The sequence below is a fragment of the Suncus etruscus genome, chromosome 7 (genome assembly GCF_024139225.1).
Source record: "Suncus etruscus isolate mSunEtr1 chromosome 7, mSunEtr1.pri.cur, whole genome shotgun sequence".
NCBI classification, from domain to species: domain Eukaryota; kingdom Metazoa; phylum Chordata; class Mammalia; order Eulipotyphla; family Soricidae; genus Suncus; species Suncus etruscus.
Window position 1 is genome coordinate 127786335 of NC_064854.1, and position 26560 is coordinate 127812894.

Sequence of the window (26560 nt, forward strand, 5' to 3'; positions counted from 1 at the left end):
GAGTCCAGCCTCACTCTGTAAACCTTCCTGCTATCATGAACCAGTGTATTCAGAACTTCCTGTGATGATGGATGTATTCAATCTGTCTGGTCCAGTATGATTATTACAAGCTCCACATGACAATACTTAAAATGTGGCTAATGCGATTGAGAAGCTATATTATTAATTTTATTTAACTTTTACCTATATAGTCAAATGTATCTACTGAACATTTGATCAAAATTTATGTTCTATAAACCAAATGGTCTGTATATTGTAGTGCTTAGGTGAAACTTGTGCTCATCTTTGTCAGATCTGATAAAAATCATAGTTAAAACCAAGGGGAAATGTCAGAACTCTAGATGGTTTATATTTATGTGAAGGACTCTATAGAATTTCTATAGGTAGAAATTCTAATAGGGCCAGAGTGATAGCACAGCAGTAGGGTGTTTGTCTTTCATGCAACTGATCCAGGATGTATGGTGGTTAGATCCTCAGCATCCCATATTATCCCCCAAGCCAGAAGTGATTTCTGAACACATAGCCAGGAATAACCCTTGAGCATCACCGGGTGTGGCCCAAAAACAAACAAACAAACAAAAATAAAACAAAAAAAACTGAAAAGAATGATTTGGGGGTTCTGCTAATTTCCAAAGGTCATCTTAGTGTCTGGGAATAACTGTTGCAATAGAAGCCTTGCTCAAAAATATTACCAAAGGATACGTTTTTCTGAGTTGACTGGCTCTGGAAGTTGAGGAAGGCGTCACCATATGCTGTGATGAAAAGGGGTTCTTCAGTCTTCCCCCTCGTGACAAGTTTTCCCAGAGATCCCAAAAGACTGTGCCTCAAGTGTAAGTGAAGCAAATAAAGAATTTGGGAGAAATATGTTGATGATTTTCTGGACTGTCTAAAAAATTTTAAAACCCAGGAATGGTGTTTTTATTTTCTTCTTTCTCCTAGAGACTTGGGTTTTGCTAAAACATTTTCTAGCCTTGTTTTCGTTATTGAATTAGCAAGATTGATTTGAATCAGAATATACAGCTATGGCTTAAAATGTTGTTGAAAGAACAAAATCCATGGGCATGACAAATATCTCAGGTTCCATTTGGGTTCCATTGGAAATAGGGGGAGAATGGGATTTGTCAAAGATATAAAAATTTTTTAAATAAAAGTTTAAATAAAGCAAAAGTAAAATATGGATACAAACAAAGTCAAATAAAAAGTTCTACTTTTCTGTTTATGGAAGTTCTTAATTTTCTGAATATAACTGGGCATATGATGGTTGCAAGTATTTTTTTGTCTGTTAGAGAAAGTAGGGATATTCTTTCCTTGGGTTCATGCTGTCTTTCTCTTTATTTCAGTCTCATGAATATAAGATAAGAAGTCATGTGCATTAATTCTCTGTGACTGTCTGATTCACCTCTTCTTCATCTTCTAATATCCAGGTTTCCCCATATTATGATATAGATCTGATCCAATTTTCTCCAAAACTATCTTAAATGTCTCATTAGACCAGTGTATTTTTTTTTAAATATGGAACACTTCATGAATTTGCATGTCTTCCTTGCTCAGGGGCCATGCTAATCTTCTCTGTATCGTTCCAATTTTAGTATATGTGCTGCCGAAGCGAGCTCAGACCAGTGTATTTCAACCTTTTGTGCAAAGACACACTTTTTTCATGAAAAAAAATCACAAGGCACACCGCCATTAGAAAATATTAAAAAATTTAACTGTGTGCCTATATTGACTATATAAAGTAATGCTGTTAAATAGGAATCAAATAAACACAAATGAATCATTTTATAATTACTTTATTATGAAATAAATCATTAGAATCTAATGATTGGCCTATTTGTGAGCTACAGCAGCATGTTAAGGATGAAATTGAAATTTTTCCCATGGCACAACAGACAATATCTCAAGGCACACTACTGTGCCATAGTGCAATGGTTGAAAAACGCTGCATTAGACTATATAACAGGTATCAGAATTTATTTTTCGTTAAGGGCTAAAGAGTAAGAATTTTCAGTGTTGTGGGCTAATCAGTTTCTGTTCAAATTTCTCAGCTCTGAATGTACCATTACGTGTAAACAAATGAACAAGACTATGCATGGTTCAATAAGATTTTATTTCTGGGACCAAAGTGGTGGCGCAAGGCATAAGGCATCTGCCTTGTTTGTGCTAGCCAAGGACAGGCTGTGGTTCGATCCCCCGGCGCCCCATATGGTCCCCCAAGCCAGGGGCAATTTCTGAGCATATAGCCAGGAGTAATCCCTGAGCATCGCTGGTTGTGGCCCCAAAACCAAAACTTTTAAAGATTTTATTTCTATAAGGACATGCAATTTGGAACAGAATATTCTTTGGATGCATTGAATTGACACAACAGCCTTCTTATATTTGCCTCCAACCTGCACAATTAGCTCCCAAGTCCATTCTTTCAAGCTTCAGAAGACACTCTTCTCTTTTTAGGGTTTATTTTATTCCTTTCCTGTTTCCTGATTTTGGGTTATTTTCTTTTCTGTTTTCCTTTTTCTTGAGTTAAATGGCCTTGCCTTATCTGCCATAAAGTTCTTGTCAACTTCTTCAAGTCAGGTCTGCCTCATCACCCATGTTGCAGAGTTCTCTTTTGGGACCTCTTTATTATCTTTATTTATTTATTTATTTATTTATTTATTTATTTATTTATTTATTTATTTATTATCAAATAGCTACTCCTACCTCAGCCCATAAGGAAGCATGTGTTCTGCTTCTTCATAGCACTCGAACCATTTATATGCAAAGAGTAGGTCTCTGCATCAATGATTATGAAGGGATTGTCAATATTTTCATTAAAGAATAATATGTTAATTTTATATGAATATGCTACGAATCCAGATATATGGTGGGAAGCCAGGTCAGAATTCCTAAAAGTAGAATAGGGACTGACTTGTTAAAGCACAGACACATAAAAACAGAGAAGATCAAGCCACAGTTAGTGATGGAGGGTAATTAGAGCAGAGAAGGGACTACTATGACAATGCTAGTTAGAAATGATCGCTCTAGAAAAGAAGTATGTGTTGAAAGGAGATAAAGTGATAGGCATGATGTCCTTTCAGCAACCATATTGCAAACCGAAGTGTTCAAAAGGGGAAAAGAAGAAAGAGAGAGAAAGAGAGAGTGGGGTAAAGTGGGGAAAGGTCTGGCTCAGAGTCAGGCAGAGAGGAGAGGAGGAGAGCAACAGGGGGCATTGGTGATTTTATTGGCAGCAAATGTGCTCTGGTGAAAGTGTTGTATGTTGTATGACTGAAAGTCAATCGTGAACAATTTTGCAATTGCCAAAAAACACAACCATATTATAAACAACCCTGTAACCATGGTGCTTGAGAAAAGTAATTAAAAATAAAAATAAAAAGATCATATTGATTGGAGTGAGGACTACACTAGCTGGGAACCCTAGGCATCAACCAAGGCAAGGGAAGGAGTCAGCACTGAGGGAAATGAGTGTCTAGCTTAGGGCATCAGGTCTATGGAGAGGATGCAGCCTGCTGGAGTAAGATCAGAGAGAAGCCACTCAAATGATTAATGGGATGGAGAAACTGACTCACAAAGAAAGATGAAAACACTCCGAGGAGCTGGGGTACAGACTGAAAGGGGCAGATGATAGCAGACTGCAAGTATGTGCGATGGATAAACACTCAGAAGGAAACAGCTAGCCACATGAGAGATGTGTCAATGAGACATCCATCACAAGATGGGAGGGATGTTCAGAAAGAATCAGAGGAGTTGAAGAAATTGTGGGTGGGCCCAGGGGAAGCCCACCTTGTCTCTAGCCCATCTAGAGATACCTTGGACAAGTCCTCTGGGGTAACCCCAGAAACATTTCTCTTACTTTGAATGCTCTCAAAGCCTCAGACTCTTGCAGTTGGGCAGAGGAGAGCTGTCTGGGGTTTGCTAAGAATGAACTTCAGAGAAACAGGAGGGAGAGATTCATTCGCTATCCACCTCTTAGACACCAGTGACAAGACTGTCATATCCACTAGGAGGCCTTCTGCAGGAAAGTCAGTTTTCTGTAGCCTCTTCCAATCTTCACTAGAACTAGAAAGACTCATTTCTAATACCTCTTCGAGCATGGGCCTGCCTTTCAGATCTGCCTGTGTAAATATGAAAAGTTTAGTCAAGGTCCTTAGCCTCTAAATTGGCTTCTAACCAATATTCTTTGATTTTTTTTCCCAGAGTTAGAAAAGCAATTTATCTTTTCTGTCGGCCCCAATGTCTCACAAACCAGTTAGTTGGACCTGTACAAGCATTTCAGAACAGCCCCGATCAAACCTGGCTTCACTTTCAAACCCTTAACTGTGTTTCAAACACACCCAGTACTAGACTCGACTTACAGTGTTTCTGATGGATATACTCTAGGTATATATACTCTAGGTATATGTTTCATGGACATGAAACACAAGCAACAATATTTCCTCTTAAATTATCCATGAAGGGGGGCCGGAGAGATATCATGGAGGTAGGGCATTTACCTTGCATGCAGAAGGATGGTGATTCAAATCCCAGCATCCCATATTGTGCCCTGAGCCTGCCAGGAGCGATTTCTAACTGTAGAGCCAGATGGAACCCCTGAGCGCTGCTGGGTGTGACCAAAAAAATGTCTATGATGAGGAGATCTGAGTCAGCAACAAACATTCTCCTAAAACTTATTCACTGCTGGTGGCAATGCCTTCTAGTGCAGCCCTTATAAAAAAACAATATGGAGAATCTTTAAAAAACTGGAAATTGAGTTACCATATGATCCAGCTCTACCACTTGTAGGGGATATACCATAGAACACAAAAACAAAATTTAAAAATGACTTCTGCACACCTATATTCATTGCGGCGCTATTTACAATATCCAGAATCTGGAACATAAACATATGACAGATAACAGATGAGTGGCTAAAGAATCCGTGGTACATATACACAATGACATGCTATGTAGCCATCAGGAAAAATGAAGTTGTGAAGTTTTCTATACATGGATGGACATGGAAACTATTATGCTGACAGTAATAAGTCAGAGGGAGAGAGATAGATTCAGAATAGTCTCAGTCCGGTGGGATATAAGAAAAATTAAAGAAAGTATGTTAATTTAACAGACAATAGAGATGAGGGCTGGAAGAACTGGCCCAGGGTATGAAGCTTACCACAAAGAGTGGTGAGTGCAATCAGAGAAATATCTATACTGACAACTATCATGACGATGGTAGTGAGTGAGAGAAGTAGAATACCTGTTTTGAAGACAGGCAAGGGTTAGGGAGGTGGGAATTGGGGGACATTGGTAGTGGGAAGGTTACACTGGTGAAGGGAGGTGTTCTTTTATTATGACTGAAACCCAATTACAAACATGTTTGTAATCATGCTGCTTAAATACAAATATTATTATTTAAAAAATAGTCTCTTGAATACCATCAGTTGCCATCCTAGAGTCTCTTGAAAACCAAACCATGAAGGTGCCCTGAGTAATTCTCCATACTGAAAGCCTGAGCACCTTACCCAAGAGTCCTAATACTGAAATGTCAACTTGGCTGGCCCACTGAGTATGCCTCAGAGTTCTTCTTTCAAGAAAGGAAGCATTTCTAGATGGTTCTAACATGCCACCAGAAGATCCTTTAGAGGGGTGTGACTTTTGACTCTAATTAAAATCCATGTTACTCTTGTTCTTCTTGTTTGTCAGTAGTTATAAGATATAAGCAGCCTATATGAGCATCCTCAAGGTGGCTTTAAAAATGGAGGAAGAATTGTGTCACAGCTGTCAGTGCTTAGGGGCTGTACCTTGCTCATCTGTCACTTCCTGCAATACTCAGAAATTCATGCAATGGTGAATATTTTATGAGTCAGCCACATTCAAGCAGAAAATATCCCAGGCCCTGTACTATCTCTTTGGAAAAATTATTAAATAATTTTAACTTAAATAACCATAGTTTGCAAAATTATTGAGAGTTTAATTGTAGGCCAAGAATATTCTAGCACCAATTGCATCACCAGTGCCAAATTTACTCCACCAGAATGTCCATGTTTTCCACTACCCCAAGCTTGCCACTTAGATGGACATGTTAATCATTTTGTGGTCATACTTTGGATCTCATGTTTTCTGTGTTTTTGAATTTGTGCTATGTGTAATAGTTATACCACTCCCCACATTACAAGTATAACTGAGGCCTTTTCACTCTGCCCCCATTATATACTTTTCTCATTTTCTTTTTTTCTCCTTGATTTCTTCCTTTACTTTCCATCTCCTCTTATGCTCTGTGGCCAAGGATGATCAATGCATCTCTCCTTTAAAAGATTGTATTCCCTCATCAGGACGATCTATCTGTCTATCAATCATCTACCTATCTATCTATCTATCTATCTATCTATCTATTATCTATCTATCTATCTATTATCTATCTATCTATCCATCATCTATATATCTATCTGTCTGTGTATAGATATAAATAGATTAATAGATAACACAGATAAGTGCAATTATTCCATGCTTAGAAATGGAGAATGTATTGAATTGAAAAAATATTTTTAACAAAAAATTAAGCACCACATGTTTGCTTTTGTGGGGTTTCACTATGCTGAGTCCAGTCAATGTTTTAGCATGAAGCAAGAACACGTAAGTCCCTGCCCATGAATAAACTTCTACAGCCACGTGCTGTGTTACATCTATGTGAGACTATCATGTAGTGTATATAATATTTTCAGAGTGTCGACTAAATTTCTTCCTTTTATTTATGTTTGAAACTTCATTCAAACACTCATTTATAAAGTTGTTCATAATACATATTTCAGGCATTCAATGTCCTAATACCAAACCCAGCACCAATAAAACCTTCCCTCTACCAATGTCCCCAAACCTGCCTTCTTAACAAGCACAAAGTAATTTACTTTGAATTGCCTGTTGCAAAAAAAGTCAAATTGAATTATCAAAAAAAAAACGTTTGATAAAAGAAAATTTATGAAGATTTTTATAACATAAGGTGTTATTAAGGATGATATACTGAGGTTTCCAGTGTTAGTTGACCCCTTTGTGTTGCTGTTTCTGCTCATTGAAGTTAGTGGATTTTTATGCAACTTTGCAATCAAATTTGCTGTGTACCTACAGGGCTATCAGTGTTGTAAAATTTGGAGTGTCAAATGGCTGCATATGGAACCATGCACTCTAGGAGCTACGGAACGGGGACAATTCCGTGCCATGATATCTCTCTTAGAGATTAGTTTTAAGGCTGTAAAGTGTGGCTACTTATATACTGAAAGATATAGGATATGGATGGAGCTGCTGAGCCTTCAGCAGGACAAGAATTTGGTATACTTCCTTTCCAAGAAGGCCACATATTTCTCAGCCTGGGAACAGATCTACCTGGGAATTCCATTGGCTAGATGTTTTTTCAAAATTAGTCTGTTATTTTTCTTTTTCTGTAATTGTACATTTCTTTTAATGGATCATATTACTTATATTGGGATTATGATAGATATTAAGATGAAAAAGTTGTGGAAAGAGAGATAATACTGGGTGTATTCAGTTATAATAAAATTGGGAAGGTTATGCAAATTTGCATGATATTATGCAAGATTATGAAGTTTTTAAAAATTATATGTGAGAACATGGTGTCCCGTAGAGGGTTTCACTGTTATATGCCCAAAGTCTTATCCTTTATTTCTGATATTCTGAAGTGTTCTCACCATCTGATGATACCTGTGCATTGAATTGAATATTTTCTGAAATCTTTTGCATTGTTTGGTTTCATAGAGAAAATGTTTGCCATGAACTTATTCACTTCACAGTTCTGAACAGTCACTAAATTCCACTTCCTGAATCTTGCAGCTATTTTATTTTTTAATATTTTTATTTTAGAGATCACACCCAATGTGGTTCTAAGAGATTACTCCTGACAGGTTTGGGAGACGGTGGTGCTGGGGATCGAATGCCGACATTAGCCGTGTGCAAGTGAAGTGCCCTGTTAGCTGTACTCTCTGACCCTAAAAGCCACTTTCTTGACCTTTTCATTAGCTATATGTTTCTCTTGACAGAACAAGTATTAACTCCAGCTTTCATGAACTTTCCACTGTCAGACAATTGTACTATTTCATAAGTGTAACTGTGTGATACTGGGGACTGTTTAAGAAAGTCACATCATAGCAGTTGACTAAATTCCAAATTCAAGCCTCATGACAAATAATTCACAAGATTCTATCTAAAAAACAAATACATCATATCATTTTTTCAGACCTGAAATTCACACAGTAATAAAAGAAACACAAAGTCTAAAGAAACCCAGACCATTAGGATTGAAAAGACAGTTTGACGGTTAAGGAATTTGTTTTGCGATTCAGTTTTCTTGACACTGCATTTGGTCACCCAAACACCACCAAGGAGCTTTGCAAGCAGTCAGGAGTAAGTCGCTGAGCACTGCTTTTTTTTTTTTTTTTTTTTTTGCATCCTCCTCACCCCGGTGAGCACTGTTAATTGTGATCCCTCTCTCTCTCTCTCTCTCTCTCTCTCTCTCTCTCTCTCTCTCTCTCTCTCTCTCTCTCTCTCTCTCTCTCTCTCTCTCTCTCTCTCTCTCTCTCTCTCTATCTCTTACTCACACACACTCACACTCAACTGAAAAAGGAAATCCGACCTCTGGAATATTTACTTTTTTCTGTATTCCTGTTTTTAGCTGAAATTGGTGAAAGATAACCCTTAGAGATAATATTTTTTGTTGTTTTAGGGTCACACCTGGCAGTGTTCAGTAGTTATTCCTGTCTCTGTGCTCAGGAAACACTCCTGGTGAGCTCGGGGGACCATATGAGATGCTTGGGATCTAATTGGATTGGCCACGTGCAAGACAAGAGCCCTACCTGCTATGTTATTGCTCCAGCCCTCAAGTCTCTGCATTTTTAAACATGCAAGGAGCTTGACTGCAACAAATTATCTGCTCTGTGCTCAGCATTTAATGTGGAGTTCTTTGAATACAGACAATCTTGATAATTCCATAACTGAATGATAGTGTCTTATTGGTATGCTCCCCTGTAAATAGGCTTTCCAAGTGTTCTTACGTGATCTGTTTACATTGGCTTCTTGACTTAATGGATTGTTTTCAAGGATAATCTTAAATAATTAGGTAAAAGGATCTCTAATGCCTGTTTTATTTATAATTTATCCCAGCTGTAGGCATTCAGATGAAACTTGAATTTTTCCAAAGGAAGTTCTGGACTGCCAGCAGACAGGTAAGTTATAATCAGCCTATCGAGACATTAGAGACACTGTTATTAGACAGGTGATCACAACGGGTACCCGGAGTCTCAAAGTGCCAGATTTCCGATGAATGTTTGTAAAATGAACCGAGGGCTGTTCAGATCACCTTTCAAATAAAGCCCTGTCAGTATACTTGACAGCACGTGCTGAGCAAGGCAGGAGTGCTCTCCTTTGAACAGTTTGGATTGTGAACTTGAGATCATGACCTTCTAAATGAAAAGTTATTTTTTAATATTATGGATGTTGATGGCCCTTTTCTAATAGTAGCCTTTCAATATTATGATGACTGTGATTTATTTGAGAATCTATTTTACTGTCATTTTGTAGATCTTTCGCATGGCTAAATCTGACTAACATGAGTTTACCTCTTCTGAACAGAGCATTCCATCTTAAGAAAAGCTCTCTTCTAAACAGTCCAAGTCCTGTTTGCTCAGTGTAACATAAATAACTCTATATTTTTCTCTATCTTCTTAATTATAAATGTTGAAATGATCTATTCTTCTAAGTAAAAATTTCATAAAATTGTCTACTAAGAACACAGGAGTCTTAAGTCACTGTAGTGTGGGGAATTAGATAATTAAAAAAATAAATTGTCACATAATTGTGTCTTCTATTTTCCAAAGATTTGAGATCACAAATTGATACCAATATTGAAGATAGCATATTTTAAATTAGAATTGATATCATGATTTAAAATGAAAAAGAGCTTGGTTTCCCCATCTACCACTCCAAATTGACACATACATTTTCATTGGGATTCATATTGGTTGGATGGTCAAGGCTCATCTTCGATGCTTCCTCATGATGAATTTGGGATTTTATCTTGGATAAAGTTTACATTTGTGATGTGGGTGACTGTTGCCAACCTGACAGGTTGCTAACCTAATTAGATGTGTCAGTCATTGTGGACATTGGGCCTTCTATTTAACCCCTTTCTCCTTGCCTCTTCTCTTTCCTTAATATAGTGTGCCTCACTGGATGGAAAATGCTCGATCAGCTGTGATGATGAGGTAAGAGGCCTCCTAGAATTCTGTCTGCTTTCACTAATGGTGGGGGAGGGAGAGGACACCTTACAGAGGGAGTGGTGCCACTGTAAACAGAACCAAGCTGATAGTTGGCTCTGAACCAAACTCAAAGTCACATGCACTGCCTTTCCTTCCTTCTTCCTGTCTACACTATTCTCCCTCCTCCCTCTCTCTTTCCCTCCCTTTTTCCTTGCCTCTTTCTCTCTTTTCCTCCTTCCCTCATTTTCTCCTTCCTTCCTTTGACAACAAATATACTTGGACAGCAAATATACTTATTTTATATAATTACATTTATTGTTTATTATTGTATATTACTTCCTTCCTAGAAAAATTAACTTTAAATGTCCAATAAACACTGACTTGGGGGCATTATTTTATTTTATTTTTTACATAGTTATGAAGTTATTTACGATTGAGTTTCAGTAATACATGTACAGCACCCATCCCTTCACCAGTGCACGTTTTCCACCATCAATGTCCCTGCTTTCCTCCTATCCTCCCCATGCAATGTCATACACTGCCTTTCCTTCCTTCTTCCCTTCTATGCTATTCTTCCTCCTTCCCTTTTTCTTCTTTCTCTTTTTCTTTTAGACACTGTGATTTTCAGTATTGTTACAAATTACTGTCATTTGAAACTCGCATTACAAGTCTCAATGCTTTCTCTCTTGTGTTTTCTCATCCAGTACATGAATAGAGAATTTTGTTCAATTTTCATGTAAGAAACTTAAGCTTAGACAATTTGAATGTCTTTCATACTTTCATATAATAAACAAGTTGAAAATCAAGGAATTGAAAACTCTTCATTTTATCTATAGCGCTTTCCCTGCTTTCATTCTATTATGAAATGCCACAGAATACCCTTCCTCTCTTCTCTTTCTCTACGTCTCCCACTCTTTCTTGTTCTTCCTCTTCTTCCCTCCTCCCCTCAACCTCAACTTCCTCTCTACTCCTCTCACCCTGGAATATGAATGTCACAAATGAGCGATGGAAAAAAGTTCCACTGCCCTAAGCCTAAATCAGACATGTTTCTACACTCAATTATTTGAAATATCTGCCCCATGTTTTGAAGCAAGCATAAGTGTAGTGGCCCTTGCTCTTGCTCTGTCTTACATATGCATCAGTCAATATAAGAGCTAGAATTTATTCATAATATTATTATAATATTCTTAGTTTTCTAGTTACTACATTGAACATAAAAATCTTAACCAGATAGTTTCTAATAGAAAACATAGACTGGAGTATATTTCTAAATATATATACAGAAAGAAAACGGGTCCAGGATAAAATTAAAACACATATGACTATTTTCCAAAGGACTGACTAATGGTTAAAAATATTTCAATTATCATATAAGGCGCTGTTCAAAGAATAAATAAAGCCAATTTATATGCTTTTAGAAGAGGCAACTCTTTTTGAATATATGATGCAATATAAAATTCCCTTAGAAAAGAACACTTGAGGGTATTTTATAATCAACTACTTTTCAATTAACTTGCTCTTCATGGAAAAGATAAGAGACCCTAAACCTCTCATATCTTTGATATATTATTTGAATTGAAATGCTGAGTTCAAGCCAACATATCTTACTGATAATATTGACTAGCCAGTTTCATGAGGTCCTATGTTATGATGCAATTACTAATTCCAATTTTCAATAAGAGAACTAAAGACAGCCAATTTGTTTGCTTTAATATCTCTGGAATCTTGTATGATAGATAGTGGATGAGATGATAGGCTACCTCACTGGGTACTGAGTAATTGGCTTATTAGATAGCAATTTGATGAATAAATAAGCAGCATCTAGTAATCTTTTTAATAAACTACCCTGCCTCTTTATCCACAGATAGGAAATAAGTAAAAGTATATCTGGACTTAGAGAATATTTGTTGTCTAAGGACTGATTTCCTGGTAATATAGCATAATTCTTAAAGATTTAAATGAATATGTTAAAGCAATTTGTTTTAATTTTTGACTGGCAGTAGTAGGCTATGTGATCTTGGGCAAGTTTCGGAAGCCTGATGTACTTCAATTTCCTTAACAATAGAATTAAGAAGAAAATATGTCACAGGATAAGTTTTGAGATGAATGAAATGAATATTAATAGATTAATTAATTAATTTTTATTTATATATTGTTTTGAGACCACACCCTGCAACTTAGGGGTTACTCCTGGCTCTGCACTCAGAAATTTTTCCTGGCAGGTCAGGGGACCATATCAGATGCCAGTAATTGAACCCAGGTTCATCCCAGGTCATCAGCATGCAAGACAAAGGCGATACTACCATGCTATCACTCTGGTCCCTGAAGTAGTTATTTAAAATGCATGGGAAAGGTTTTTACAAATGTAATCATTCAATAAATATTAACTATGGGATAACAATTTCTAAGACCTCATATTTTCTTTCCATACCCTTTGAGGGAGCAACTGGCAATGCCCCATTAGCAGTGTAAGCTGGAGATAGGATGCCTTTCTCCTAAATGTGCTTTCCTTTAGTAAGCACTATGACAACTTCTTGAATTCTTTAATAATAATGTGATTTAATGATTTCATATAATTTGAAAATAAAGTCTTGAATTTTTTTTCTGATTTATGTGCTTATTATGGTGCTCCAAGATCCTCTTGCTGCATTATCCATCTCCCATTTTAACACTATGTTTTGAGTTCAAGTTGACTGACAAAATACTAAATCGAAGAGCCAACCCTGAGTTCCTTTTCTTCTTTCATTAGATTTTTCAATGTTATTTTCCTTTCATAATTTTTAAGTAAGTCATCGATACATGTCCCTTCTCTTTGCCAACTGTCCTCAAGTGATCAGGTAGGAGCAATTAGAAACAGCTGTGGAGGCACATTAAGCTCTCATATTTCTGCTTCTGTCTTTCCTGATGACCAAGTCCTAGTCCCTAGAATTATCAGACACACTCCACCTTAGTTTTTTCTGCTCCTAATACTTCCGCATTAGTCAGGCTAAGTGGCCGGCATTGGTGGGATGAGTCCATATACACAGATGTTTTCCCTTCTTAGGGAGACAACTTTTTGATTGCCCTCAGAGGACCTGGTCATGGGCCTGAATAAAAAATTTTTTCCTAAGCTTTCAGGGTGTATGATTCCAAATGAATCTTTTAATTAAAAAAATACCTATTTATTTATGCTTGTTTGTGTGTGTTTGATCAAACTCAACAGTGTTCAGTGGCTGTTTCGGGTACTCTTCTTAGTAGTCATTACTGGGTGATTCACAGGACTGAACTGGGGGTTAGCTGAATACAAGGCAATCGTCTAACTACCTCCAACCCACATATATACACACAAACTTCAGTAGCCTTTATTCTAAGTCTTTGAGAAACATTAGAATTATTTTATTAATTACTATTTTTATTTAAGCACCATGATTACAAACATTTTGTAGTTGGATTTTAGTTATAAAATGAAAAGAACACTTCCCCTTCACCAGTGGTACCTTCCCACCACCAATGCCCTCCATCTCCCTTCTCTCCCTCTCCCTGGAGGGCGACAGGCATTCTGCTTCTCTCACTTATTAACATTGTCATGACAGTTGCTAGTGTAGTTATTTCTCTAACTGCACTCACCACTCTTTGTGGTGAGCTTCATACCGTGAGCTGAACCTTCAATTCCTCATCTCTATTGTCTGTGGATATTATTACAGTAATGTCTTTTATTTTTCTTACATCCAATAGCTTAATGAGATTATTCTGAGTCTATCTCTCTCTCTCTTTGACTCATTTCACTCAGCATAATAATTCCATGCCCATCCATGTATAGGACAATTTTATGACTTCATTTTTCCAGATGGCTGCGTAGTATTCCACTGTGTATTTGTATCACAGGAGAAACATTAGAATTCTAATGAGGATTACATCAAATTTCATTAAGTGGGGATCAAGGAAAGTAGGCTTGACAATAGAGTATCCTCTCTGCTTTGGCCATCTCATCCACTAGTGTCCAGGGAAATGACTGGCCTGTATTAAGACTGGCAAAATCTGTTCTAACTTTGATATGAATTTTTGTTCCATTACCTTTCTCCTACTCACAAAAAGAAAGAATTTCAGAAGGTAAATGGTAAAACAAAATAGTTCTCATTAAATTTTACTTGCTCAGAAAGATATGAGAGGAGAGAAAGAGGAGGGAATATGTGTTTCAAGAGAAAATATGGACTTCTCCAGAGTGGAAGAAAAATCCAAATAAAGACACACAGAGACAAGCAAGTCAGGTACTCGTTCAAAGGAGAACATGAGCTTGAAGAGAAAACTCTAAGTGAAGACTTAAGAAGCTGAATTGTACCAATAACATATTTTTTCAGAGCCCATGAGGCAACTTTTATATTGCATTTGTTCCTATAAAGACATATTTAATGATCTGATCCGATCTAGGTGCTGTAGTTCAGCTGAACTCTGCAGAATCAAGAGGAAGAAGAGTTCAGAAATGGTCTTTGTCCTCTGTAAATTTATAGGTTACATGGGAGACTCGTGTCTTATTTTATTTGTGGCAAGTGCTTTGAACTAAATGGACATGTTTCAGTGGTTTAGTACACTGAGTAAAGAACTTGCCTTGTATGAAGCAGACCTTGATATAGTTCCTTGAAACACATATGGTCCTATAATACCTCCAGGAATTAGCCCAGAACACAAAGTCAGGAGTAGCCCCTGAGCACTGCTGGTTGTGGCCCTCAAACTCCCAAATAAAATTAAGTAAAATTCCAAATTTTTGACAGCCTCTTGGTGAGAGAGAATCAGTATATTTCAAAGGGAATCCAAGATGAGAAATTTTTAGTTGAGACATTTAGAAGAAGCATGAGGACAATAAGAGAATGGAAAACTTCATATGAAAGCTCAGCAGTCACCCTCTGATATTCCTAAGGAATGGAGATGACTAATTATGATTAGATATTTCAGGCTTATAGGCATTTCCTCTTGAATATGAAAAACCTGCCTGTAGCATGACTATGCTGAGAAGATAACTACATTCCATCCACTGGAGTGCTTCCTTTCTAGATCCACCTGTAGGGAGTCGAGGGCCAGTGGAAGAGTCAAGGATAAAGTTGAATCTTACTAGACATGTATCCCCACCCCAAGGATACAGGACATTCCCCAAATTACTTCTTTGCATTTAGATTTTTTTTCTCAAGACATAGTTCTTTATTAGGAGAGTTAACTATTAGGAAGGGATATAGCAAATAATCTGAGAAAAGGGTCTTCACAATCTACAATTCAAATACTGGGGATCAGTTTGCAAGATAGAGGGTGGAGACAAGTTTAGTAAAGAGTTTCTTCTTTGTGTCCTGGGATATATGAATTGACTCATACTCCACTGTCTCTCCAACCCATATCCTCTCCTCTGCCCACTCTGCATTCCATCAAGGGAAACAACAAACATCACAATACTGCGCTTCTAAGTGAGTTGTCCTCAATCACTACTCAGCCTGTGCAAAAAAGGCAAAATAAGAAGTAACAGAGCTCAGGCAAACTGCCTGCTGCACATCTTAGAGCTCTGCATGACTCAGTTTCTCTTTCTGAGTAACTAGCTAGCTTAAGACTTCTTATAAAAATGACCCAGAAAACTTGCTTGCTCTGCAGATGTAATGCCCATGTCATGTGAGGACTCAGTGGGGATTACATACCTCATTCTTTGTTCCGCCCTTTCTCTCACTCTCTTATGTTTTTTCTGTCTGTCTATCTATCTATCTATCTATCTATCTATCTATCTATCTATCTATCTATCTATCTATCTATCTATCTATCTATCTATCTATCTATCATCTACCTATCTATCCATCCATCTATCTATCATCTATCTATCTATCTATTTATCTATCTACCCACCTATCCATCCATCTATCTATCATCTATCTATCTATCTATCTATCTATCTATCTATCTATCTATCTATCTATCTATCTATCCATCCATCCATCCATCATCTATATATATATATCATCTATCATCTATCTACCTATCATCTTTTGCTTCATTCTGGCTCTATACTCAGGGATCACCCCTGGTGAGGATTGAGGAACCAGTGGGTTACTGGGAATCATACACAGGCCACTCATATGCAAGGCAAGTGTTGTTCCTACCCTCTGCACTATTACTCCAGTGCTCTGCTTGTTTGTTTAGGTTTCTCTACATTCTATAAATAGCTGTTGCTACATGTTTTAGTTGGGTTTCAGTTATAGAAAAGAGCAACCCCCCCTTCATCAGTGCAACATTCACTTCTTGCCCCCTCACCTTCTTCCCTCACCCCCTGCCTGTATTTGAGACAGGCCTTCTATTTCTCTCACTTACTATCATTGTCATGATAGTTGTTGGTGTAGTTATTTCTCTAACTGCACTCAACACTCTTTGTGGCAAGCTTCATATCATGGGCCAATCCTTCCAACACTTATCTCTATTGTCTCTGGGTATTATTACAATAATGTCTTTCATTTTTCTTAAATCCTAGAGAAGAGTGAGATTTTGGCCTGCACCCAGAATTGTTTAGGGTTTCTTTCTGGTTATCACTCCTGGTGATGCTCAAGGCTTGAATCTGAGTCAGCAATGTGCTATATTGTCCTATCCACTGCACTTAAGAATTTTTCTTTTCTCCAAACCTTTCAGTCTGTTCATCTTTGAGGTTAAGTGAAGGCCATTCTAAGATGTTTTTCTTAAGGAACAGGAGATGGAAGCGGTGGTGAGGAAAACTTCTAAAAATATCTCTTTTTTAATAAAGAACTGTATAGAGAAGATGATCAAATGTAATGACAAGGAACGGAGAGAAATGAACTGATCAGAATGAAATCTGGCTAATTCTATCCAAAAAGTTCTATAGCTCAGTACTATTCAACTGAATTACATATGGTTTTAAACTCACACTATTTCTTTTTTAATTATATATATTATAATTTTTATTGAGATCAATGTGGATTACAAATCTTTCACAGTTATTTTAAAGGTACATAGGACAGTGAATAAGGGCAATTACCACCACCAGTGTTGACCTCCCTTTGCCACCCCTGTTCCCAGCATGCTTCCCTGTCTCCAACCTTAGTCCCCTAAACTGACATTATTTCTAATAACTTAATCCTTTGTATGCTTGAAGGAAGGTCTTTTCAGGAAGTTATCATAGAATCCATTTACCCACCATGATAGTATTGGCTAAAATTAATAAAATCATGAAATGGTGCACGTTAAATTCACTGAAATATGCCTAGGTTAGTAACGCAATGTCCTCACCTTTGACCTGTGATTCTTTTCAGTGATTTTTACATAGCAATGGTGACCATCTCTTTAAAATCTTGTTTACTAATTGCATTTTATTGCAATGACCAAATATGTAAAATGTATTAGTTAATTGATTTCATTTGGGGGTTCACACCCAGAAATTCCCAGGGGTTATTTCCGGTTCTGTACCCAGGAGTTGTTTTTGCTGTAGGATCATATATGATTCCAGGAATTTGAACTAGGCAGTGATGCATGCAAGGCAATAATAATATCCTAAAATATTATTTCTTCTGTTTTGAACCAGACTTTTTTTTTAATAATATACATCACTTTGAAATTCAGACTTAACTAAAACAAGAATACCGGTGCATCTTCTCTGTCACAGTTTTTCTGTTGTAGAATATCAATTGAAGGGGATTAAAGGAATTTTTAAAATATCAAATGAAAAGTTTTGGAAAGCTAGTTCAGAATTTAGGATACATCCTTCAATTCAACCAGACCCTATTTAGATTTCTGGCCCCTTAAACACGACTGAATATAGCTAGCTAGGAAGCCTCCAGTCACCAATACAGTGGTCAAAGAAATTCTTTTTTTTAATTTTTTATTTTTTATATTTTTTGGTTTTTGGGCCACACCCGGCAGTGCTCAGGGGTTACTCCTGGCTGTCTGCTCAGAAATAGCTCCTGGCAGGCACAGGGGACCATATGGGACACCGGGATTCAAACCAACCACCTTTGGTCCTGGATCGGCTGCTTGCAAGGCAAACGCCGCTGTGCTATTTCTCCGGGCCCTCAAAGGAATTCTTTGCACTGCCGGGCATAAGTAGCACTGAGTCCTTGGTACTCAGCACTAAAAAATCCATGGGGTCAAGAATTGATAGAGGGGATCTCTGAGCACGACTTGGGAATCTCCATTCCACACCCACCTCCAAAAATTGAATTGAAATCTCATCCAAGAAGTAAACATCAAATGATACTCAGTAAACCCATTTGTTTGGGAGAGCATTCAAGTGGGAGGGATTGCTAAAGCAAACAAAAACAACAACAAATCACGTTTTCTCTACATCAGCTATACAAACCTCTGGATAGTTCTTTTTATGCTGAAATTAATGTGGAGATGCTCTTAATTTTGCCTTCCTTGTAAAATAATTAACTGAGGATACACACACTCCATATACAGCATTATCAAACTTGAGGGGTTACTACATATAGTTAGATTTTAAAGCATCTGATATGAAAACTTTCTAAATAGATCAAAAAAAATTTGGGGGGGGGACACACTCGGTGACACGCAGGGGTTACTCCTGGCAATGCTACTGCATTGAGGGACTGGTTTGAGGGACTATATGGGATGCTAGGGGATCAAGCCATGGTCCATCCTAGGTTAGCATGTGCAAGGCAAATGCCCTACTGCTTGTGCCACCGCTCCAGCCCCTCTTTCATTCCTTGACTTATTAGCTCAGAAAATTTGAAGAAATCAACATTTTAGTATTTTTAAGGTTGATGATTTTTTTAAAATATAATAAGAGTTGTGTATATAGATAAATTTACTGCGCAGAATCTTTGGAGAAAATGGGTAATCAGACATAAAATCTCCTAGAAGCCCACTTAACTCTGACCTTGGTTAGGGAAGACATTGTCTTTGGACTTTAGTTTTCTCCTCTGATCTAAATGATAATTTATCTGATGTTATGACAATAAGATTACACATGATGATGTCCCAATGTTACTCGATAGCCCTCATCCTATTCCTCTTGCTTCTTTTTTGTTCCTCCAGTTTTATCTCCTCTCTTATCTTTTTTTTTCTTCTCTTCATCTTCTTAATCATCTTCTCATTTTTTCTCTACCTCTTCTGAACCCTCTCTTCTTCCTCCTTTTTTTCCTCTTGCTTCCTTTTCTTTTCCTGACCTTTTTTCTTTCTCTTCCTCACCTTTCTCTTCCCTTCTTTTACCCTCTTCTCTTGTTTATCTTCTTTTTATTCTATTTTTCTTTATATTCTCCTTTATCTTTTCTTCTATCTTTAATTCCCTCATTTCTATTTAGGATCATTACAGTATTTTTTCTGTATGATTTCTTGTGTGAGTATTCAACTGGCAATTTCCAAAGTTTTCCATTCTTCCACTTGTACAAACTGTTTCCAATATCTGAACTGAAGCAGTCCCCCCGCTTTTCAGACCTCTCCTTTCAATCTTGCCCAACCCAGACAAATGTGAACAATGGTGGCTATGAAAAAGAGACTCTGCAACTGGCCAGTCTCACCCATTCTCCATTTCTGGGACAGAGATATTTTTTTACATAAATGAAAAGAGAATAAATTCTAAATATTTAGAGCGAATAATGAAATTGTTCCTTAAGAAGATTCAATTTTAAAAATATATTTCTTCTTTTTTTTTAACAAATTAGAACTGCTTATAAACTCTAACACACATTTCTTGGAGTCTGGAAGTTGGGAGTGTGTTTCCGATAAACTTAGAAGAAGCAATATATAGAATCCTTCACTTCACATTTGATTTTCTCAGAATGATCACAGAAGAGTCAAATAGAGTAGAGCTACCCAATTTTCCCAGAAGCATCTTTTAGACCATTGCTCTTGAAATCATTCTCTTTGTAAATACCTTTTGTGTTTTCTGTGATGAATTCCGTCTTCATGTGGTACCTCTGACTGATACCAAGAAACCCATGACTTGGTGGAGTTGGAGCTTTTCATAACCATTCAGGGAATTCATCAAATTTCATGTTCATTCTCATGACTTTGAGATGAACTGATATTCTATTTATGGTGTGCTAGCTTGAGTTGTCCAATATTTATTTCATTAGACAAAGCAATACTCACCAACAAGATAAATCATAAGAGAACTAAAGTAACTGGACATGCTTGGATAGGAAATGATTTTATGCATGGGGGAAGGGAGCATTATAACTTTTGATTCTCTACATGATGAGAAGTTGGGTCATCAGTACTACATATGAGTTACCGAGGATAAATTCATTGTTTTCCATACTGGTCACATCTTTGATAAAAGTTGTGTCAGGTCTTTGCTACTTCAACAAATAGATTCTCTGCTGCCTCTTCATACAGTAATATTCTGATCAAGTTACTGCTTTCTTTTGGTTCCTGACTAAACCCAACTATTTGGATAGGTAAGTCTCTCAGGAAACACCAGCCCTGTGGGGGCCCAGAGCTAAGAGGAATTTAATTCAGGGTAAAGATATGTTACAAATTAAATGTTGCCGTTGGTATGTAAAGCTGTAATAAATAGAAACTGAGTTACATCAAGGACAGAATTAAACCTTAAGTTTAAACTGCACAGCACTGTAATTAAAACTTAGCCTGTAGCAAATCATTCACTTGAGATTAAAGTCGTGTGGGGGAAGCAGAGCTTGGGGTTTACCTTGCTCTCACAATTTATAAGTCTGAGCTACCAAAAGCTAACAGCCCTGCCCCTAAATCCAGCTTCCAATTAAAAACACAGTTTGAAAACCTTTAGGAGGCCTGAGGGGCCCCTTTCACAGAAGTCTGCCCCTTCCCCCTGCCTAACTCTAAGAACAAATTAAAAAATATTACCTGGTCCCCCGATGGTCTTCTGAGCTGACACGGTGTTTTCATTAATACATCATTAGAGTAATGGCATTGTGCTGGTGGCTGCCTTTTCAAACAGCCTGCACTTCAACCACTGAGAATGGAGACTCAGGCACCTTTGACTACTTTGTTCTTTGGAAATAAGACTCGGGTCATAGAAAGGGAAAAAAAGAAAGATAACAAACTTTACATAGTATTTTTTTTTAAAAGGATATTCTTTTTATCCTACTCTGTATGTTAAAGGCTTGCTTGGTGTTTTTCTTCTGTTAGTTTTGTGATGATACTTTTCTTTTAGCTAGTTTTGCGATAATACCATACTTTTTTTTTTTTTTTAAGAAAAGATATTCTTTTTATCCTACTCTATATGTTAAAGGCTTTACTTGGTGTTTTGCTTTTGTGAGTTTCACGAAATAAACTGTGGAGCTATCTTTCACATGGCCTCACATCCTAGAACCCGCGGGCATTTCTCATGCCCACAAAAGACCCCAAATAGTGTCATCTCTTGGGTAAAAGTTTGCCAGTTCCTATTAAAGCAGTCTGAGGATCCCCCCATTGAAACTGTGATGTTTTTCACTTTCTAGACAGTGAACTGTTACCTCATAGATAACAACGGATTCATTCTGGTGTCTGAAGACTACACACAGGTGAGTATGCAGAGAGCAAGACACTCATCCTGCGCTGAGGTCTGGGGGGAACAAAATTTTGTATGAAAGCTTTGAGACAATGATTCATATTTAAGAGTAATAGCACAAGATTAGAAAAACCCTTTTCCATCCCTCCAAGAATGACACAGCCCACTTCTCAGCAGGCCCCGAAGAGTTTTTACCTCCCAGTAGGAGTGAGGCAGGGAGAGGAAGGGCGAACTCGGGATCTGCTTTTTTTTTTCTCACTCACTCACTCACTCATAAAATATTCAATTTCTGGAACTATTTGCCTTAAGGGTAGAAGTGCTTTGAAAAGTTTGAGCCTTTTTAAAGTTTCCTCATTTTAATATTTCATCTTCATATATATATAATACATGCATACCTATATATTTATGCATTTATGTAAATTTATGTGGAAATGGTGCTCATATACGTCATATATTCATATAAAATGCACATGTATACACTGATAGGCGTATCTATCTTATTCCCATCTAATACCATTATGACTTTCTGGTTTTGAGTCATTTTCTTTTCCTTGTTTTTCTCTTTTCGGTTGTTGGGCTACCCTCAGCAATGATCAAGAGTTTCAGGGTCAATACTGCCTCTGTGCTCAGGGATAAGGCCTGGTGGGTGAGCTGAACCCTATGAGGTGCCAGGGATTGAAGCTGCTTAACCTGTGCAAGGCAAACACACTACCTGCTGTAATAATGCTCTTGCCTCTGGTTTTGTTTTATTAAAAATAATTTATGTGAGTTTAAGAATAAACTTGGGCTCCTATCACAAAGGGATGAGGACTCTGGGATATTTGAGCTGTATAATTTATTAAACTGAGACATGTACAGTGTGTGGCAGGAGGAAATAGATAGAAAGACATCAAGCCACTGTCTATGGGGTTTTCTGAGTTCAGAATAAAAAAAAATAAATTAAGAGTCACAAAAATAAAATAATAAGTAAAAATATCCACATCACATTTAGAAACAGAGGTTCCTCCATGAAAACTTTAGGTGCCAAGACAGTTTCTGCAATTCAAAATTTGAATTAGTACCGTGGATTAGGCTCAGATGACACGGTTGGCTTCTGTGAGGTTGATTGTGTGAGGCACTGGGCTCTGCCGTGTGTACCCTGGGTTCAGGGGACTCCCAGGAGTGGCTCTATCCTCCCTTCCCAAGCCCCCAAAACTGTAGAGTGTGACTGTTGGCACTGCAGAACAAGAAAAATGTCAGCAGTGAAAGAAATTAAATGAACATTCTAAAAGACTTATGGCATTTTCGTACCATAAAACACGCATTTCTACCCCTCAAAAGTGCATCTTATGGAATGAATGCCATCTAGAACTGAAGCCTGAGTGCCGGGGAGAAGAGCATCTAAAAACGATGTGCCTCTTATGGTAAGGTGCATCTTATAGAGTGAAAAATGTGGTACATGCAATCTCATATATAGTATGATGTAATAATAGTCTTAGGAGAGAGCAAGGCAGTAATTGTCTATCTTTATTTTGGGGAGATCTCAGGCACAAAATTTAGCTTGCCTGGACTCTAAGAGAGTCCTGAAGAAAAAAAATAAAAAACAAGGTTGTGTTACCACATAAGTCATGTAACTGTAATGTTGGAGGATGCTGATGTTTTATAATGAGGTCCCATATAAATCATTTAAAATACTTTGGGAGTCAACAATATGATAGGCCCATTCATGCCTAATAAATTACCTAATTGCCCATAGGCTGACTCCTGATGGTCAAAGCTTAATGGCCTGCTAATTTATAAACATTGGTTCAATGTGATATTTGAAGTTTTGCTTCAGCATTTCCTCTTTGCCAGGCAGATGTGGAGGGATATCTAATATGCTTTTGATGAGTGCTAAAAATTCACTAAGAAAATTTAAAGATTACTCTATTGAGATTCATATACCATCATCTACCTGGCCGTCACTAAACTTTGGACAGGTAGGTGATGGACATCTAGCAGAAAAATGAGACCATGAAACAAGGCCTGACTCTTGGGAGCAGGAATATCCTATTGTTATTTTTCTTATTTTTTGCTCCATAGGGTGTGCCTGACCATAAGATGTGCATAGTTTTTAGATGCTCATCTCCGCTGCAGTTAGGCTTCAGCTTTTGGCTGCATTCTCTCCTTAAAATGCAATTTTGGGAAAAAAGTGCATCTTATGGTACAAAAAAATATGGTAGTTATCTAGTTCTTCACTTGCAGAAGTAGAGAGGCACTCAAATATTGATGGAGTGGCAATGCAAATTAATCCCCTGTGAGGAAAAACTTCTGCCATCATTGTGGAGACCGAGATGTAGACCTGACCATGGCAATAGAAAGGGCATAATGAGCATCTTCTGGGGTGAATATAGTCAAGCCACTATATTGAGCCTCTGAGCCAACCCTCTAAGGAAGCTATGAAACTCCATGTGGGCCCTGTATCCTGTTTTTATTCTGAGGAACAAGCCTGAAATACTGCCTGAGGAGCTCTGCCACCAAACTCTGTCTGGACTTGTTCGATGTTGTCTGCTTTCCTACACCTCAATTAGGATAATTCTTCTTCATTTAACAACTAGTTCTATTGGACACTAGCATATTTGCATTTACATCGCAAGAAGTAGGCAGCATGTGCCCGCCCATAGAGTTTGCAAAAGGGAATTTGCAAAAGGTGCCAGGATTCTCTGACCAGAAAGGAAGGAAGTTCTCTATATTCTGTCACTCTAAGATTATTTCCTTTTTCCTCTTCCATTTCTTGACTTTTTGGACAAAGCCTATGTGACTTTGTGCTTGAGAACTTGGCTTTGAGCTGCTAAAAACTTGATTGAGGTCACTCAACTACAGGAATTGGGATTTAGTTAATAACAATGCCTATGGAATTTATGTAATTTGACTTCTGATTTGTTCTTGTTTTTTTCCAGGCATTTACACAGAAGCTACAACTCCTCAGAGTACCCAAAGTAGAATAGGGATTGCCTATAAATTCTCTTTCTAAATGTAGGCAAAAGAAGACTGTTGTTCATGTTCCCTCTCCTTGAAAGAGATGTATGAATATGTTAATCCTTTATCCTACCACTTTCTAGTTTGCTGATGCTTTAGCCTGGTGTGAGGAAAAGACTGCTTCATCTCAAAGATCTGAGGACAAACCCCAAATCCAGGATATCCCTGTTAGATATCTAATTAGCCAGGCTATCTCCTGAAAAGACTTAACATCCTTCTTCTCTGTCAATGAGTTAACTGCCTAAAAAAGGAAAAAGAGTGTTCCTCAGTGATTAATAGAATGCATAAATTCTCTACTATAAAAAAAAACTTGCAAGATGGATGAAGAACTCTTCTCTAGTTCCCTGAATAGGGGCCCCAAGGACTACAAACATTGACTTTCCTTATTGTTTAGAAAACTCTTTCATAGCATGCTTTTGCTTGTATTTTAGTCACAAGGGATTGAGTGCAAATTATTGCTTACCCATCTAACGAGATGTTGTGTGTCTGTGCATACATACCCAGGTGTGTGAATTCCAGCTTTCAGCACACAATGTCATATGAAATACAACACATGCACTCAACACACAGAAACACCAGTCATGTATTATGGCATCATTAACATTTGCTATTAAGTTCTTTTCAAATTTTATGCAATATTAATCTTAAGAATCTACTTTTTGCTCCTGTGAGACCCAGAATACAGATTTCGTCCATTTTTATTTCTTCCTTCTTCTAGGCACATTATACACACTTCCTCACGGGTCTTCTTTTCTTCCCCACAGACTGGAGACTTTTTTGGTGAGGTCGAGGGAGCTGTGATGAACAAATTGTTAACAATGGGCTCCTTTAAAAGGTAAGGATTTTATGGTCCCCTGCACCCCCTGAAAAGTTTGCCTAAATAAAATATAACAAACCAAGGTCAAACAAAGCAAGACCAGACTTGACCTTATGGCTGGTTTTTACTTGTGTTCATGGTCCAGAAGATCTTGCTGAAATCTGATGCCTCTTGCCTGAGTGTTAAGAGTCTTAGAAACACAGCTCACAATGAGTTTCCTGTTCCCCAGCATAGAGTTTATTGGAGACCAATATTGAAGTCAGCGGCTGCGCTGGGGTGCAATTATACCAGTCTCAAGGAAGTGATTGCAAAAACAGAGGAAACACTTTCGCCTGGTCAAAAAAGGAGGGATGGAACTTATCTCACATCAACAAGAGAGGAAATTTGCTGGAAAACTGGAACTCTGGGATGACGAGGGATTTCTGTATCATTTTTAGAATGTTAGGCCTCAAAACCTTAGCTCAGATGTAGCCAAGCTTCAGTCTGGTAAAAGGAACCTTAGATGGTGAAAAATACCTCTGGTAGTAGCAGGGATTTTAATGAGTCCTTGAAAACTCTCCTTGTCGCTCATGAATGCCTTACAAGGAGGTTTCTCTGTAGCCCTGTGGCCCTTCCAGCCTCTAAAGAAAACCATTAGCCCATGAGATCAGGATGCCAATGATGCCCTGATAGGAGCCAACTTTCCTTGGGGCAGCCCAGATAAATGGCAGTCTTTGAAGTGTGGCTTCCGTGTATGTCTTTGTTGCTGTGAACTTATCCAAAAGCAGGAAATACAGGGCAGATCTCAGCCTATCTGTGAGAATCATTGCACATGGCCTGACAGTGGGAATGGCTGACCTTATTTTATTATCCTCTCTCTGCTGAGTGGCCAGGAAGTATTAGCTCAGGAAATCGAACTTTTAAGCCAGTCAACAAGACCAACTGAACTCTGCCGAAAGCAGGGAATTCAAAAATGATAACTCTATTTTTTGAGATTCTATCACCACTTTGTGCCAAAATGAGAGAAAAAAAGAAATGAGACAAACGTTGGCAAGACTCCAGCACGTGTGCTGGTTCAACCTTTTG

General features: G+C 37.7%; 1 protein-coding gene and 1 non-coding gene across 2 annotated transcripts in view; one reads left to right on the top strand and one right to left on the bottom strand.

Moving 5' to 3' along the window:
• CACNA2D3 (calcium voltage-gated channel auxiliary subunit alpha2delta 3) overlaps positions 1-26560 on the top strand; it is a 983089-nt gene that overhangs the window by 876570 nt on the left and 79959 nt on the right. The window contains 4 exon segments of the mRNA XM_049777717.1: positions 9145-9206; positions 10200-10244; positions 21632-21694; positions 25443-25513. Coding sequence (XP_049633674.1) covers positions 9145-9206; positions 10200-10244; positions 21632-21694; positions 25443-25513 — 241 coding nt within the window.
• On the bottom strand, positions 1507-1613 carry LOC126015193 (U6 spliceosomal RNA). The gene has a single exon (XR_007498083.1). It is a non-coding gene; the product is annotated as a U6 spliceosomal RNA (small nuclear RNA).